This window comes from Plectropomus leopardus, chromosome 1, assembly GCF_026936395.1.
Source record: "Plectropomus leopardus strain MGB_pleo_1.0 chromosome 1, ASM2693639v1, whole genome shotgun sequence".
Classification (NCBI taxonomy): domain Eukaryota; kingdom Metazoa; phylum Chordata; class Actinopteri; order Perciformes; family Serranidae; genus Plectropomus; species Plectropomus leopardus.
The window spans coordinates 980,641-999,428 of NC_142176.1; the positions used below are offsets into that span (position 1 = coordinate 980,641).

Genomic DNA, 18,788 nt, shown 5'->3' on the forward strand with positions numbered 1-18,788 from the left:
AGGAAGTGATGGTTTTTTCGGTGGTCGTGACGCTTCCGGTCAGCAGTTGGATGTTAGCGTTAACAGAAAAGTAACTGTAACTGCGATGTGAGCGAGCTGGAAACAAACCAGCAGCTCTCCAGTTCACAGACGGCAAAGACTCCCACGTCTCTCAAAAAACCCACAAACCTGCTCCCACTGACACGAGTACCGCTCGTTAGGTCAGACCGTCCCTGCAGCGCCGTTAAAGCTGGTCGTTGATTCTCTGTGAGATAATACCTTCTGAAGATCGCAGCAGTGCTCCACGGTTGCAAACTGCTGCAGTCGGTTTATAACTCATAAAGAACGTTTAAATGCGTTCAGTTTGTTTGAAAGGTGCTATATGAATAAAATTTGATTGATTAATATACATTGAAACAAGCCGCGATGCATCGAGTGTATTTGATTTATGGCCTATCCCCACCTCAAGGTGTTCGAGACCTTACACTGAAGGAGACAGACGGACAACCTGAGGACATAACGCCTCCGGACGCAGCTATCGCCAGCACAGAGGAACAAAAATCCCCAAAAATTAGATGAGTGTAAAGTGAAGTCCGTTTATTGGTATCAGGACCCTCTGGTGGTTTTGCTCCTCTTGTTTCGCTGTCTGTCCCCGCGGTTATGTCTCACGTCTGCGGATTCTGTCCCCAGCGTCTCCGTCAGACTGCGGTACATGTTCCTCTCCGCCGTCAGCGCCTTCAGCTTGTCTCTCTGCTCTCTGACTGTCGCCTGGCACTGCTGGAAACGCCCCGCCACCTTGGTGAGTTTGTCCTTCAGCTCCTTGCAGAGTCTCTGAGTCCTCCTCAGCTCCTCCGTCTTGGCGAGCAGCTCCTTCTGCACGGACTCGAGCTTCTGCAGCTTCTGCAGAGGCGCCTCCGCTCGGGCTCTCCTGACTGCGTGAGATCTTTGCGGGACGATGAGAATCCTCTTCCCGATCTGATCCCCGACAGCGTGACACCTCCTGCTCTCTTTGAGCTTCTCCCTCTGCGCGTGAAGCTCCTCCCCTCGCCTCCGGAGCTCCCTCCTCTGCTCCTCGGCGCCGCTCTCCACGAGGCTGCGCTCCTTCTCCAGCTTCTGCCTCTCCAGCGTCAGGACGTGGATCTGCTTTCTCTGCTCTCTGCACCGGCTCTCCTTCTGGTTCACGCTCGACTTCTGGCTGCTGATCTTGTCCCGTAACTCGGAGCACTCGTGTTTGCAGCGCAGCAGCGAGTCGCTCAGGCCGTCTCTGTCTCGGACCACCTGCTCAAGTTGCTCCTTCAGGCGCAGCGTCTCGGCCCTCTGGCTGACGCCGCCCTGCTTCGCCGCCTGCAGCTCCTTCTTGAGCGTCTCCAGCTCCTCTCGGAGGCTCCGGCTCTGCCGGCGCTCCCTCCTCAGCTCCGTCTCCTGGATGCTCATCTTCTTCCCGAGCAGCGACAGCTCGTTCCTGCAGAGCAGCAGCTGGCTCCTCTGCTGCTCTCCGTTCTTCATCAGCTTCTGGGTTCTCTGCCGCTCCGCCCTGATCTGCTCCGCCTCCGTCATCAGGAAGCGGACCTTCTTCTTGAAGGCCTCGTTTTCCTTCTCCAGCGCCTTGTTCTTCTTCTGCATGCAGAGAAACTCCTGCTCGGCTTCAGGGAGCACCGAGGACAGGACGTAGTGGTGGTACGCTGTGAGGCCGTCGGTGTGCTTGTCATCAGGGTCAGAGGTCGCTTTCACAAAGTGCTCCATCTCTTTCTGCAGTCTGACACTTTTAGTCTGTGATTTTAAATGTAAAGCTGCATGTCTGACTCTCCCGTCTCCTCGGTATCAGAAAAAACATCTTTCACGGTTCCAGAATGTGCTGCGATGAATCAAACCGTCCACAGCTGAGGAGCACAGAGGACACAGAGACGATGTTTCAGGTGTCTCTGCTTCTGAAAGTCAGTGTCCTGTTCACTTTTCCCGCCTACAGGGTTCAAAATGCCAGGTCCATATGCATTTTAGTGCCAAAAAAATTTGCGCTGGGCACTTGATACCAAGCTCTGCATGCAGCTGGTGCACATCACAACGTCAGCTCATTATGCTATTAGCATTATACAACAGTTAGTCCTGATCAAGCAATTTGATTGGCCGAGAGGCATTACATGAGTGCTGATATACAGAATAACATCACTGGGACTCTTTACTCTGCATGCATCACTCGGCTTCACGGCCGTTCAAAATCCGTTAAATAGTGTAAACACAGGGTCAGACAGCTAGTTGGCGCTGTTCACGTATCTCTGGACTTACTAAAAGTCATGAGGAAGCCCAGGAGGGAGCAGCTGTGACGGGTTTTAGTAAACCGCCGTTCACTGGGAGTAAACCAGCTGTTACAGATGTTACTGTGACGTGCAGTGAGACAGGGACATACTCGTCTGACACCGTCCACAGCCCGAGAGACACCGACACACACGCTGTCTGATCCGGGACCGGAGGTGACGGAGGACACGGCAGTGAGCGGACACACGCTGCAGAGACGAACTGTCTGATCGAACTAACTCGTGAATCTCACAAAGTGTCTGTTAACAGACTCTGATAGAGATAAACGATCACGATACGAAGCAACAGCTTATTGCTGTTAACTGATAAAAGAAACTTGTATAACTGTTATATAACATCAGTCTCGTAAGAACACAGTGTTATACACGCGCTGAAAGCTATCAGCTGTGCGTCACCAGCCGCCTCGTCTGTACAGCCGAACACGTGAAACCTTCACAGAGAGCTGGAGGACACGGACCGATGCTCCGATCGTCTCAACGCGACCAATAACATCGTCTGCTAACATGAACTAATGTTGAATGACGATTGGTCGATATTGGTTTTCAGGGCCGATACTGATACAGATTATTGTACATCATTGCCTTTTTTTTGGCCAAATTTAGAATTTGGAATATAACAAACTGCAACAGGAAACTTTGTTTCAGTGCTTTTAGCAAATGTTTGATCAAAACTGAAACTTTCAACATCAAATACAGCAAGTTCACACGTTTTAAAAAATAATCTCATAATCTTTATAAATAAAAATGAATAAATAAAAATAGCTCCCAGAGGTTATAAAAGTAAAGGTTCATGCTACACTCTGCCCTCTCTGGTGTCTGTTGAGTGTAATATGCAAACTTTTTTCATTAATTCATTTTTTTCGGCAACCATTAAAATAAATCAATAATCTGTCGACCCCTAATTTTCAATACTCCAGTGTTTCAAACACAAAACTGAACAAAAAGCAAAACTGACTTGAAGCCTTTTACATTTTTCAGTTTGCCTTTGTTGATTTTTATTTCTAAAATCAAAACAAAAACTTGTTTTGAGTCTTTTCTTTGACATTTGCAGTTCGTTTAAAAAAGGAAAAAGTCAATTACCATCATAAATCAAGTTTGATGTGAAAAAAATCAGAGCTTTTATTTTTAGGCCATATTACCCAGTTCTAAGTGGGACATACTGTAAACACGGAGGAGGACGTGTCCCCAATGTCCCCAGTGTCCCCCTGAAACTGACCTTGTTTGCAGTAGCAGGTGTCCCGTCAGTGGTTTCTCTTTTATAGTGGCTGTCAGTGGTTTTCATTTATTTCATAATGGTGGTCAATGGGAAAAACTGGCTGAGCATATTTTTTGGGGGGGGGGCTGCTTGTTGCAGAGCAGCCGAGGCTCTCATTAACTAACGAGTGGAGACCAGAGGTCGTGCAGCGAGTTCTGTGTTTCCACGTGTTAATGCAGTTAGCCGGCTGTCTGTCAGCAAAGCCGACAAAATAAAAAAAGGCAAAAACATTTTCATCTCAAAACTTTAAATTTTCCTCCTCTGAACGTTCAGAGCTCAGAAATGCAGCGCTGAAGCTCGCTGAGGCAACGAATCGAGGAGAGGACTCTATGATTTCACATCCTTTTGTGGTTTTTGTTGTTAATGGGTGTCAAAATCTGCATAAACTTTTGGCCACTTGTTTTTCTTGAACAAATTTGGCAATTTCTTTTTCCTTAAAAGTTTCTTTGTTTTTCTCTTCATTTCTTGCCTTTTCTTCCTCTGAACATTTTTGGTGAGTTTTCTTTTCTTTACAAACAGACTAGTTGCAGCAACAAACTTTTGCATCTCTCTCTCTCTCTCACACACACACACACACACAGCGTTCCCTCAAGGACACCAAAACACAACCAACCGTGAGTCGCATTTTAGATCCAACCTGAAACTCCACGATGATGAAAATTCAGGATAAAAACATCGACGAGATGTGAATCAAAAATCATTCATGCAGCTTTAGTTTGCACACACACACACACACACACACACAAGCACACACACACACACACACACACACACACACACACACAAACACACAAACACACACACACACACACACAAACACAAACACACAAAAACACACACACACACACACACACACACACACACACTTTGACCCACTTTTAGGCTGAGGACACAGTGAGACCTGCTGCAGGTAAAAACAGGCTCCGCCTCCACCTGCTTTGACAGGAAGAGGAAATGAAACCCGCGCTGCTGCTCTGTCAGCACCCGAAATGTTGTATTAATGTTGTATTAATGTTGTATTAATGTTGTATTAATGCTGCATCAATGAACACTTTTGGAGCTTGAAAATTTCTGCCCTTCACTTTCCTTTGCACGCTGCTTTTTGTCCTTCTCCTGCACCTGTAACTGTGTCTCCTGTGTCTTCTGTGCCTTGCGTATTATGTCTTGTCTCCTGCATCTTATGTCCTGTCTCTTATGTCTTCTGTGTCTTCTGTGCCTTATGTATTATGTCTTGTCTCCTGCATCTTATGTCCTGTCTCTTATGTCTTCTGTGTCTTCTGTGCCTTGTGTATTATGTCTTGTCTCCTGCATCTTGTGTCCTGTCTCTTATGTCTTCTGTGTCTCCTGTGCCTTGTGTATTATGTCTTGTCTCCTGCGTCCTGTCTCCTGCGTCCTGTGTCCTGCGTCCTGTGTCCTGCGTCATATCTCCTGTGTCTTGCATCCGTCATCCTGGGTTCTGCGTCTTGTGTCCTCTGTCTGCACCTGTTCTGGGGTCTTTTCTGCTGTGAGACTAGTCGGACAGCAAAATCCCAACATGCAGCACCTCCTTTAGAGACGGACGGTATTAAAGGATAAAATCTGTCTTTTTTTGGGAACGAACCTGTTTCGGAGAGCCGCAGACATTCGCTGCACACGTGAGACGCAGTGACGATCCCACAGAGAGAAAACGTTAGCAGACAAAAGGAGGATTATCAGTGAGGACGTCCACACAGACGGAGACATCAAACTGAAAATAAAGCCTCATGCTGCCGTCCTCCGAACACACGACGCAGATTCAGGTCATCGCTGGAAACACAAGCCTCCGCATCAGGTTACAGCCAGACCTCCACCTCACCCACCACCCTGCTGCTCCGTCCAACATGTCTGTCCTCCTCCTGTCTGTCCCCCCGTCTCTCCCTCTTTGTGTCCCACTGTCCCAGTCCTTACCTCCCTCCCTGCGGCCTCGCCGTCCGCATCATCGCTGCATCCTCGTCCTCTCTGCAGCTCCACACACACACACACACACAGAGAGCGCGATCAGTGTCACCCGTCGACCCCCTCAAAACACACACACACACACACACACACACACACACACATATGCACACACACACACACACAGCTTCCTCCCTCTCTGTTCCCCTAGCAACAGCACAGCAGCATCACACCTCCTCTGGCTCCGCCCCTCCTCCTCCTCCCCGTCAGCGGATAAATATTTCAGCCTCAACTGAAGCGTGAGGAGCCGCTCCTCCCCCCGACTGAAATATTCAACAGCCCCGAGAGAGAGAGAGTGTGCGTGTGTGTGTGTGTGTGTGCGTGTGTGTGTGTGTGCGTGTGTGTGCGTTTGTGTCTGTGTGTGTGTGTGTGTATCTGTGTGTGTGTCTGTGTCTGTATGTGTGTCTGTGTGTATCTATGTGTGTCTGTGTGTGTGCGTGCGTGTGTATCACGCACACACATAGTAAAAAGAGGAAAAACAAAAACATCACTGACTCTCGAGATGCAAACAGCGATGATTTTGAATTAATCATATATGTATAAAATGTTTGTTGTTCCATTACAGATTTATTCTAACATTTCTAATAATTTTCTTTTTTTTTGGCCTTTTCTTGTTCTTTAAAAAATGTTTTATGCAGTTAGCTGGCAGGTTTTGAAGGCATGTTTTCTTTCAAAGTTTTAGGCATTTTCTTTTTTTAAAAGAATTTCTGCCAAATTATTGGTGATTTCTTCTTCTTCATATCATTTTTTTTTTAAATCTGGAAGAATTTTTTATTTTCTTTAATTACTTTTGCAGGGCGATGTTTCGATTCTTTAAAAATGTTTTGCCATTTCCTTTTATTTAAAATGTTTGGCAATTTTTTTCTTCTTTAAAAAATTTTGATTTTTATTTTTCTAATTATTTTGCCATTTTCTTTTTCTCCAATATTTATTGTGAATTTTCTTTTCATTTAAAGCTTTTGGTGATATGCCTCCAGGTTTGGAGGCCACGTGTTCAGTCTTCTGCTGAAGTCACTCAAGGAGGAAAAAATGTGTGAATTTATCCACAAAAATAATAAATGCTGAATTCAGATGAAACGTTTACGTTCAAATTAAAACATTTACATTTTAAAAGGTGAAATGTTACCGAAACAGTGATTGAAAGACGTTTGATGAACCTGCAGAGAGTTTGAGCCTGATGTCATTCATGAAGCAGATTTCAGTGTGTGTGTGTGTGACTGTGTGACTGTGTGACTGTGTGTGTGTGTGTGTGTGTGTGTGTGTGTGTGTGTGTGTGTGTGTGTGTGTGTGTGACTGTCTGTGTGTGTCTGTGTGTGTGTCTGTGTGTGTGTGTGTGGGGCTCAGCTTTCAGATTATCATCATCAGATGATGGATGTGTTGTTACATAACTGCTGATCTGATCTGACTGACGGAGGCTCGACCCACAGCGCCGCCGCGTGCAGCAGGATTTCAGACATTAACGGTTTCACGTCATGTGATCAGAAACACGGGAAACGTCACGGCGACAATCAGCAGATCTAACTGGAACATACCGACATTAACCAGAGCACGCAGAAAACACACACACACACATACACACACACACACACACACACACACACACACACACACACACACACACACACACACACACACACAGACACACACACACACACACACACACACACACACACAGACACACACACACACACACACAGACACACACACACACAGACAGACACACACACACACACACACACACACAGACACACACACACAGACACACACACACACACAGACAGACACACACACACACACACACACACACAGACACACACACACACACACACACACACACACACACACACACACACACACACACACACACACAGACACACACACAGACACACACACACACACACACACACACACACACAGAGACACACACACACACACACACTGTGACCAGGTGCAGTAATATCAGAGTCAGACGGCAGATTTCTATTAACCTTCAAATTACACAAATTGAAATTAGGAATACAAAATCCGTCTGATGGAAACGCGTCAATTTTGAAAAACTCCCGTTTATCGCAGGAAAGTTACCGTGAGGCGGTATTTCCAACAATTCGACAAAAAACATATTTCGCGAAACATTAATAGAAAAACTTTTTTTGGCTTTTAAAGCTCAAATGTGTAACAGCAGGTGGCAGTAATGAGACTTTATGGACACCAACCGCCATTAAACCCAGAGAAGAAGAAGTGCAACAAAGTCACATGACGCTCTGAAAAACACGAGTCTGTATGTGAAGACGGAGGAAGAGACCGAGACCTTCTTCACTGATAAAAAACAAAGACGTTTCGGCGATATGAGATCCGTGCAGCAGTCCAGCTTCTGCTCTGTAACACGAACGCTTCACACACAGAGGATCCATCGGCTCAGTTTACAGATTGATGTCATCAGTTCGGCCCAAACGTCTCCAGCTCCGCTCCGGAGACACGACGCTAAAACGTGATGATGTCACAGATGACCTTTGACCTCTTGGATAAAAATGTCAGAAGTTTGTCATTTTATCCTGTTAGACGTTTGAGTGAAATTTTGTCACAACTGGCGAATGAATTCTCGAGTTATGGATAAAAACAACGTTTTTTTAGGTCACAGTGACCTTCGACCAACAAATTCTGATCAGCGCATCGCTGAGTCCAAAAGGACGTTTGTGCCAAAATTTGATCCCGTCAGATCAGCACTGAGCTCTGCGAGTGAACTTTTGGGGTTTTCTGTGCACCAAATGAAATGTGAGCAGAAGCGTGCGCACTGAACGCTCTCCTGTTTTAGTTTTTCACAGATATTTTCCTTATTTATTGTTTTCATTTTCATCTTTTAACTGTTTGTTTTTTCAGTTATTTGTTCTTTAACTTTTTAAGCCTTTTTTGGGAAATTTATGACTTTAGACAGCCATTGCTGATAGTTATTTGGGTTTTTTAGTTTATTGCTATCATGTGGTATACATCCTTCAGCCCACTGAATGTGAATTTGGGAGCTGCTGTAAAAGAGCTCAGAAAATTTTCCCCGAATAAAAAATGTTTTGATGATGAATAATAGCAAAGGTAGTTTTCTTTGTGTACAAAGAAACAACAAAAACCACATTATAATAAACTAAACGTCTGTCGAAAATTAAAGGGAGATAAATGAGCTTTCAAAGCGGTCGTTCAGCTGTTGACCTGAACTGTGTGAACAGCTGTCGGCCAATCAGAGCGCAGGATTCTACGCAGCATAAAATAAATCAAGCTCCAGTAAAGTTTAATGTTTAAAGTTTTAGTGTTTGGTTTACGGCTGCGCTCAGATCTGATAACGTTTATCGTCTCATCTGATCATAAACGGTAAATGGACGACATGTATAATGCTTCTCTAGTCTTTCTGACCACTCAAAGCACTTTTCACACTACGAGTCACATTCACACACACGTTCACCGAGGCCACCGTACACGCTGCCACCTGCCGCTCAGTTTTTGACCCTTCACACACTCTAATGACGCAGCATCGGGAGCAATTTGGGGTTCGGTATTTTGCCCCGGTATGTTGACTGGAGGAGCCGGGGATCGAACCACTGACTGTACGGTTAGAGGACGACCCGCTCTACCTCTCAGCCACGACCACATTGAGTTTACAAAAGTTCGACACACTGCGTCATCAGCCGAGCAGAAGACATTTCTTGTTTTTACCAGGACAGAATTAAGTATTAAGATCATTTATGAAAGTAGAAGCAATACAGCACTGTAAAAATACTCCAGTACAAGTTAAAATCCTGCATTTAACCCTTTGAAATACAAGCAAACTGGCTTTATTTTATTTATCTATTTTTTCAAAAAGGAAGGGAAGAAGGTGCTGAGCAACAAAAGGAAGAATAATCTGATTGTATTTCCATCTTTGCTGAGCAACAGTTTTAAAGGAAATAAAAGTCCGTCCCACACGAACGCCGGTCCTAAATTTAAGCCTGTTGTGGTCAATGATTGAAGCAAATAAAAGCCCGGCTGTTAGCTGAAGTTTTACGATATAAAATGATGGCAGAGGTAAAAACTCGCATGAACACTGCACTTTGGCACTACTGCATCCCCTTTAAAATGTTGTATTTTCTCTATTTTAACTTTATTTTCATCAATATTATCTCAGTGGGTTTTTATTCATTCTGTGCATTCGATTTTTATCCTTATTTTGAATCGTACTTTTACTAATGTTGTTTAGTGGGTCTCATCCATGTGAAGCTGCTCTGATCTGATTTCATTTTTACATGCAGGATTTATTATGTTTATTGTCTTTATGTCTTTAATGTGAAGCACTCAGCACGTTATTAAAGCAGGCTGAAAGGTGCTAGACAAATTAATTTTAGTATCATTATTAAATGAAAATACCTAAATAAAGTAAAAGTACTGTAAATCTGTACTCGAGTCAAACTTTTCTCGCTCACATTCCTCACTGTTGTTTTTGAAGTTTTCGGAAAAACAGAAACTCTTTGGTCTGAACCTGATCTCCATCTGCTCACCTGCACGCGCCTCCTGCAGTCCGGGACGTGACGCTCACCCCCTCCCCCTCCTCGCCTCCTCTTCCCATCAGCCCTGCAGCTCCTCACTCCTCTGCGCTCCACCGTCGGACACCTGGACGCCCCCCGCCGCTCTGGGACGCCTCCATCCTGTGGACGACCTCTCCGACCTGCGTCCTCGGAGCGTCCTCGGGCCTCCAGCGCCTTGTTGCTCCAGCTCCTGAGGAGGCTGTGGAGGGTCAGGACCGCCAGCGTGCACAGGACGTACATGACCGCGTCCCTCAGGTCCCTCAGGTCCCTCAGGTGACCTCCAGGAGACGTCTCAGGTTACTGTGGGTGGGTGTTGAGCTCCATGCGTCCAGGTGAGAGCCGGCAGGTGTTTACATCCTCGATATTCATCTGAAGAATCCGCAGCTGCGATCTGACCGAAGCTCATCAGCTGTTTAATCTGCTGCTCTGTCAGTTTGTTTAATCCGCTCTCTCTCTCTCTGCTTTTATATCTCACCTGCTTCACCTCTGCACAGGATCCGCCCCTCACAGTCCACAGCTCGTCTCCGCAGAGCTGATAAAAACCTGCGGACCTTGTCCCGTCCTGCGTTATCTGACAGGTAACCAGAGCCGCCAGCTTCAGTTTCTCACCGAAACTCAAGACTCAGAGTGGACTCAGAGCGCTCTGTGCACACGTCTTCATGTCCGTTTAACCCTCCAACTCTCAGCTGCCGCCTCACAAACACATCGCTGTCTGACTTATTCACAGACGAGTTTGCAGTTTCACGGAAAAAAGAGGGAAAAAAACTAATAATTTGGACTAAATTTAGATTTTTGTTTGACTTTTAAAAAAGCACAGTTTGAAGCAGAAGTCAGCAGACAGAGAATGAGCTGCCGTTTTGTATTAAAAGAACGATTATAGGTGCAGGAGAAACTTGCAAAAGTGTACTTTTTTAGCTAGATGGGCAGTTTTGAGTCACACAGAAAAAAATAATAATTTAAAGTAGATTTTGATTTTTCTTTGACTAAAAACTCACTAAAATCAGCAAACAGAGACAGAGAATAATCTGCTGATTCACAAAAAAAACAAAAAATCTGTTTTCATGTTAATTGCAATTAGATTCTTTAAAAGAAATTAAAGAGGAGCAGGAAAAACTTTCAAAAGTGGACTCTCTTTGAGTAAGATGGGCAGATCAGTTTTGTGTCACACAAAGACAGAAAAAAACTAATAATTCACAGGAAATTTTTGATTTTTGTTTAACTAAAAACAGAGATTGAAGCAGGGAAATCAGCAGTAGGAGTCTAATCTGCAGTGTTTCATCAAAAAAAGAAACAAAAGAGGAAATAAATTTAACCTGTTTGTCTGAAGAAAAAAAATCACAGCGACAAAACTTTCTGTGGCTGTATTTAGATTTTTGTTTGAATTTTAAAAAACTGTTAAAAAATTGTTTGTTTGGTTTTTTAAAGTCAGATTTTGACTAAAAACACAACCATTTGATTTAAATGGGAAGTCGCCAGCAGAAAGAAAGTAAGAGACAAAATCCCAAAGAAGAATTTGGTGAAGATGCAGAGCTGTGCTGCAAAAACAAAAAAAAAAACTGGTTTTATCTGTGCTTGAAAAAGTTTCCCTGCATCACAAATCAAAATTTTAAATGTAAAAATGGAAAGAAAATTTGCAATCTGAGCTCAGACTCGAAAGCTGCACCATGATTTTCTGCTCGGATACGAGTTTCTGCAATGTAATTAAAAACTATACAAAAGAGGACAAAAGAAAAAAAGCAGCCTCTAGCTGTGGACGCAGAGCTGTTCTGCAAAAATAAAAAAATAAAAACACAACTCTATTTTACTGAAAAAGTTTCCCTGAATGACGAATCAAACAAATTTTATTTGGTAAAAGTGAAATAAAAATTGATAAATTCACTCCAAAGTTGTGCCGTACTTCAGCAGTGACACAGAAACTTTTAATATTTCTAAAAAATAAAAAATAATAAAATCAGGAGATGATGCCAGAACGAGAGAACGAGACGCTGCAGACTGAAATCCAAATCAATTGTTGAGTCTCAACTTTTCCTCCATGTTTGTCCGGTCCGTCTCTGTCCTCCGGACGGTCCGTCAGCTCTGATTGGACGAGCAGGGGGTCCGGGTCGGTCCGGAGGTGAAACCGTAAAGAGGTTCAGCGTCTCGTCTCGTTATCCTCTGACAGCAGATTAACGCTGATGCAGGTCGAGTCTTCACCTCCATCACGCCGAGAGAGAGAGAGAGAGAGAGAGAGAGAGAGAGAGAGAGAGAGAGCGCGCGCACCTCTCTGGCCCTGCGTCCCCCCTCCCCCTGCGTCCCCCCTCCCCGTCCTCAGACCATCTGTTGTGGCTGCAGGATAAAACTCTGCAGAGGACGCTCTCTGATGATGTAACATCCTGATACTTCAACATGCATTTACGTAAAAGTTTCATTTCTGCAGCAGATTTCACTCATATTTAATAATTGCACAGTTTTTCATATAAGACTTTTGTTTCATTGATTATTTTCCAATCACAGAAATAAGCTGATTAAAGTTACAGTTTTATTTGTTTACTTGTACTGGAGTTTTCTTACATCGGCTGATGCTTTTATTTGTTTTGTTTTTTTGTATTGATTTTTTTCTGCATTTGCAAATTTTTAAAAATTAGGGCTGTAAAACAATTATTTTTTAAAAATTTGCGAATAATCGCTTAATTTCAATACTTTTACACCTGGAGCGACACGGAAAAAAATGTAATGAGCAAATTGTCAAATGTCCTGCAAACTGAAAAAAAGGGGAATTGACTTTATGATTCTCTTAATTATATATTTTCTCTTAATTATTATATTTTATAAGTTGCAGAAAATTTTCAAAGCACAATTCCATAATTTTGCTTTTCAAAACAGTTTTAAAGTCCATTTCAACAAGATGATCAATTCTTCCCGGAGTGTCTGATCGGGAATCAAATCAATGCAAAGATGCACCAAAAATGCTCCGAAAAGATGATTTTCTCCCTCAAAATTCTCTGCAGGAAAAAAACACTTAATGTTTTAGACCTGAGCATGTGCCTGAAACAACAACGACAACGACAACGACAACGACAACGACAACAACAACAACGACAACGACAACGACAACGACAACAACAACGACGGCGGCCCGCAGCAGCAGCTCCACCCTGTCGCCTGTAAACACGAGTCACATTTTGCTTCTGTGGTGACGGCAGCTCTTCGGGGCCGTGCGCACAGAAGTATTAAATAAATAAAAAGTGAATAAAAAGGTGTCAGATAACTCTAATAAAGAAGTAAATAAATACATAAATAGATACTCAGCTGCTATTGTTTGAGTTCAGTTTAGTTTCTACGGCCAAATAGAAAAAAAGCTCTAAAATAAGATGAACTCGCCGCCAAGAGTCAGAAAATGTTTCTGTACCGAGTTTTTTTGGGGAAATGTGTCTTTGTGAAGATTTAACAAAGCTCCAGCAGACAGGGGACGTAAAGTCTCCGTATTTTAGCTAAAAGAAGTTTTCAGCGCTGAGTGAAGGACTCGCTGTGGACGTTAAGAAGTGACCCGGTTGTTCAGCGCCCTAGAAACCTCGACCTGCACACGTGACGGACTCGGGGCCCCTGATCTGGACTCGCTGGGAGCTGACAGTCTGAATCAGGAAGCAGCTCCTCACGGCACGTCACAGAGGTGATCCGGACTATCAAACAGAGCCGCGACTGTTTCTGGAAACTGTCCCACTGCAACAAAAGAGGACGTTTCCAGTCCACCGACCGCTTTCAGGACCCTAACGAGGGGGGCGGGGTCGCAGCAAGAAACCGAGTCAAACTGTCACCAATCAGATGCCTCACACATTTAACTCCCATTCACAGTGAGGACACGGGGGGCCCAGGGGCCCCGGGCCTCTGACCAGCTTTAACACGCCACGAAAGTCCTGGAAACAGTCCTGAGAGTTCTTCAAGAGTTTTCAAGGATCTCTGAGAAGGTTTTATTGAAGCTGAGGGGCAGAGACACTCGACCTGCTTTTTTTTGGGGCCACTTTCGCAAAATGAAAATAAGTAGTACTAGAAGTACAAAAACAATTCATAATGTCACTCACCTTATTATTATTGTGAATTAGAAAATGGTTGACGGTAGGGCTGGGCGAAATTTTTTTTCGTATCAGTCGATATCGATATATATCATGATAGACATCAAATCACTATTTCTGTCGAGCTTAAAGGTTCCCTTTGACTCCTGAGTGAGATATGAAGATATCATCAGGTTAATTTTGGTTTAAATATTTATTAAATATTTATATTTATATATTTAAATATTTCATTTTTCTCCAAAGTCTGATTAAGTCTGAAACTTAAGTCTAAAGAAGTCACTTTCCACCTCTGCAAATGTGTCTTCAGCGCTGTGGCTGTCAAACACTCAGCTGTTCGACAGTCAAAGTCCTTCACTGCATTTGGTTCTCTGCGGCGCTGTTCTTATTATCATTGGCTGTTCGTGTTGTCTGTCAAAACGTGGCTGGAATGTGTTCTATCGACTACGTCTCACATTTCAAACGAGGAAAAGTTATATTAAAATTGATATCGTTATCGTTTCATCGCCCTAGTTGAGAGGCCACCAGGCACCTTATCAGGGCCCAGATTTGGCAAGCGGGCTGTAGGTTGAGTATCACTGATGTAGGGATACCGATGTCCCAAAATGCAACTGTCAACAGCATGAACGTGCACGCAGCTGCAGAAACAAACTCAGCAAAGAAAAACGAGTAAATACGCCGAGATTCACAGAGCAGAGCGGAGGCTGAGAGACGCAGAGTTCATCCACTTTCAGCTCCATCAGTCTGTCATTAATAACTCTGCCGACTCTGTCAAACTGTAACCGATAAAGAATTCAACAATAAAAAGTTCCAGAGAAAGTAAACATGGGCCGAGTCCCGTTAATGTGTGACACGGAGATAAATGTGGGTCAGTCCTCAGATCAGAGTGATACGACTCCGAGGAAACTCGAAAACACTGAAGGAGTCACGTTTCAGATGGAGTTCATCTACAGGGCTGTGTGTGTGTGTGTGTGTGTGTGTGTGTGTGTGTGTGTGTGTGTGTGTATTTCAGATTGAAAGCGTGTTATTATGGTCTGTTCAGTGTCGCTCATATCAGACTGTTTGTGCAGCTCATTTAAAGGCTCGTCTTCCTCTCACTACAATTTGCACAAATGTTTTTTTTTCTAAACAAAAGAAGAATTTTTTAAATGATCACTTGAATGTACTTTTGATGATGTATCTATTATTATTATTATTATTATTATTATTATTACTATTATTATTTTATTTATTTACTTATTTACTTACTTACTTACAACTGATGCATGTTGGTCTGGGTTTTGGCCTTTGCTGAGATGTTGCTGTCGGTGGGAGAGATGGGTTTTGGGATGTTGTTCTGTTTACTTCAAATTATCAAAGAAAGCCAATAAACATAATCTGAGGAAAAAAGTGCTTTTTATGAATTAAAAATTATTATTTCTGAATTATTTTTTATGAATATTTAATCCATAACTCTCATAACCTCACTGTAAAATCTGAGGAGTTGATCTCGCTTAAAATTATCTTGGAAACTGTCTTGAAGAAGTGAATATAACTTTTAATTTTTATTTCTGTTTACTTTATATATACATTTTTTATACATTTATATATTCTTCTACTTTCATTTAGTTGTTTTCATAAATATAAAATATTTTTGGTGTTTTTTAAAATTTTAACCCTTTAAATGGCAGGTTTTTGTTGTGATACCACTATGTTTTTAGATGAAAAAAAGGATTTTTTTTATGTTGACAGTCTGAGATAATTCAATAATTAGCAGCAGATTTTTATACATTGTTGTTTTTTGTGCAGTGTCAAATATTCACACTCATACGCTCTGCAAACAAAACAAGCTTTTAAAACCAGGCCATAAAAATATTATACATTTATATGATTTTCTGTTTCACTGAGTTTTTTTTTTTGACCAACATCAGTCCTAATCATAAGTATCAAATATTCATTAATTTTCAGAATTTAAACATTTAAACGCCAGGTTTTTGTCATGATGCCACTATGTTTTAAGATAAAAAAAAAACAAAAAACACCACAAAACATGAATTATTTTCAATATTCTTCGAATATGGTCAAAATGACCTCATCAGGTGGAAAATAGTCAAAATGACAAATTCAGAGTCAAAAGCCCAGAATGACACCCAGAAATAATACAAGTCCTGTTTTTCTGCTCTGATGGCTGTGGGATCAAAAATGTCAGTTTGAATGGGTTTCAATGGAGCATTTTTGGACCTGAACAGTCTGAATGTAACTATTTAGTTTCCACAGTGTATTTTAGACTTATTGTAGGAGCTGAGCCTCAAATTCACTGATTACACTCAAATACACAATCTGGACTACATTTAGGACACATGCATCAACACACACACAATTATCACAACAGGAAGGATGGAAAAAAATGTGTAAAATGCAGTTAACAGTCCCTAAAGGGTTAATGCTATTCAGCATAAAATACAATAAACGCACTAAATTAATTACATATGGGGTTCCTCAAGGACCAATTCTGGGCCTTTTTGCCAATGTGGGTAGGGTGTGTGAATGAACTGTGGTAAACTTTCATGCATTAAACAAAAAAAGACACAATCTGTCCAAAACGTATGCCACGAACACATGCATGAACACAGCTGAGATTCTGAAAAAAGAAGAATGAAAAGTGCCTAAAATGCTGCAAACAGTCCCTGAAGGGTTCAAATCAAACCGGTGGAGATAATAAATACTAGGGATGCACGATAACTGTTTTTTAAAACCGATACCGATAACCGATAACTTTCAGCTCCTAAAGGCCGATACCGATAACCGATAACACACACATATACCTAAGATCATGAAATCAATACTATGAACAAAACCAAAAATAGGGAGGGCCTCATTCATTGCCTTTTCCATATTACGAGCATTATCTCGTAAGACAACATGCACCATCTCCTTCTTAATATTCCACCGCTGTCGCATAGCTTCAAAAGTCTGTTGAATCATTATACCTGTGTGTGATCCGGGCAGCTCCTGGGAGTGCAACACCGCTCTGTACGTTTTAAAGTCTGTATTTATCCACTGCGCGGTCAGACTCATGCTTACAGGGCTGACATCACAAGTCCATATATCCATGGTAAAGCTCACGTCTTTCACGTTGTTATCAATCAAAGTGTGAATACATTTGGCAATCGCATCATACTTAGCTGGAAGGCACACATCAGAAAAGTAGCGGCGGCTCGGCCGTAAACCGTGGCTCCAAGTGATTAATCAGACGGGAAAAGCCTCTGTCCTCGACCAGGGTGAAGGGCTGGTCATCAAGCGCCGTCATGTCCATGATTAAATCTTCAATAGCCTTAGCCCGTGGGTCATCTTTGGAAAACCTCTTGGATTTTTCGAAAGCCTCGCCGATGTGTCTAAGTTTAAGTTGCTAACGTTAGCGTCTTTAGCAGCCCGGGCGTCCTCATACGCTTTCCAAACTCCGTTGAAGCGGTGGTTATGTTTCAGGTGGCTGATCAGGTTTGAAGTATTAGTGCTAGTTCTCCCTCCTCGTGGAACTCGATTGGAACATTTATTACAAGTAACCAGCGAACTGTCTTCTTCGGAAACTTTGAAGAAGTCCCACACAATCGACGCCATGTTCTTTGTTTTCGTAAGCACGCTGCTGCATGCTGCATTCAAGGTGTAACGTAAATTCCCCCGTTCCCTCGTTTGCTAGTCGTTCTTTCGACCTTTTTAAGTTCATATTTCTATTTTTTATGTGTAACGTGGAAAAATAGTGCGGATATCAATTTAAGTCAGCAACTACCAAAATTATGACCGAGTTAACAAGTTGTTTTCTGATATGAGGGGGTATTCTTGATTTTTCCCAGTGAGATAGAGATTTTCTGATTATGCCGACATCACGTGAACGCAGCATTCGCTGCAGGCCATTCGGGTCTCATAGTGGGAGCGAGGCACTGCCGTGCTGACTAAAATATATATGTTATCGGGGCTTTTCATCATGATATCGGACTTATCAGAATTACGTCATAATTTCCTGTTATCGGCCCGATAATTATCGGCCCGATAGTTATCGTGCACCCCTAATAAATACTCCGGCATCCTGCAACAACGTCCGCTTTGTAACGTGCCTTCCTCTAAATTAATCAGAAACGTTTCTCTAGATGTCAGTTTTTGGCCAAACAATCATGAATCAGTGCAGCCTGGAGAGATCACACAACACACACACGTGCACAGAAACACACACTCATACGTGCACAGAAACACACACTCATACGTGCACAGAAACACACACACATGCACAGAAACACACAAAGAGCTGTCGAGATACAAGTCTGAATGTGCAAAGAGTGTGTTCAGATTTTCCACCTGAACTCAGTGCAGCTTTACAACATGACACAGGGACAGAGACAGAGACAGAGACAGACAGAGACAAAGACAGTAATGTAAATTTAATAATCTAAATAATAATCTGTTATCTTGATTTGGCAACAATGTAACCAACATTTGTTCCATTGAAGCTGATTTGAATTTGAGAGAGAGACAACATTTGCACTTCTGCGTAAAAGTTTTGTTGTTTTGTTTTTTTAAAATACAAACTACACACACACACACACACACACACACACACACACACACACATACACACAGAGACACACACACACACACACACACACACACAGAGACAGAGAGAGAGACAGAGACAGACAGACAGAGA

The 18,788-nt window shown here is 42.7% G+C and overlaps 1 protein-coding gene across 10 annotated transcripts in view; it reads right to left on the reverse strand.

Annotated features, from left to right (window-relative positions):
- Window positions 1–18,788, reverse strand: part of kifc3 (kinesin family member C3) — a 67,307-nt gene that overhangs the window by 34,461 nt on the left and 14,058 nt on the right. For 2 of the 10 annotated variants that reach the window (XM_088075369.1, XM_088075321.1), the window contains exon 1: window positions 10,038–12,150. The exons of 1 other annotated variant lie outside the window; for it this stretch is intronic. In XM_088075369.1, coding sequence (XP_087931495.1) covers window positions 10,038–10,304 — 267 coding nt within the window. In that variant the 5' untranslated portion in view covers window positions 10,305–12,150. Of the gene's footprint in view, window positions 1–5,146; window positions 5,404–5,472; window positions 5,777–10,037; window positions 12,152–18,788 lie in introns of those variants that run through there. 7 more of the 10 variants (XM_088075473.1, XM_088075432.1, XM_088075287.1 and 4 more) reach the window with 6 other exon arrangements.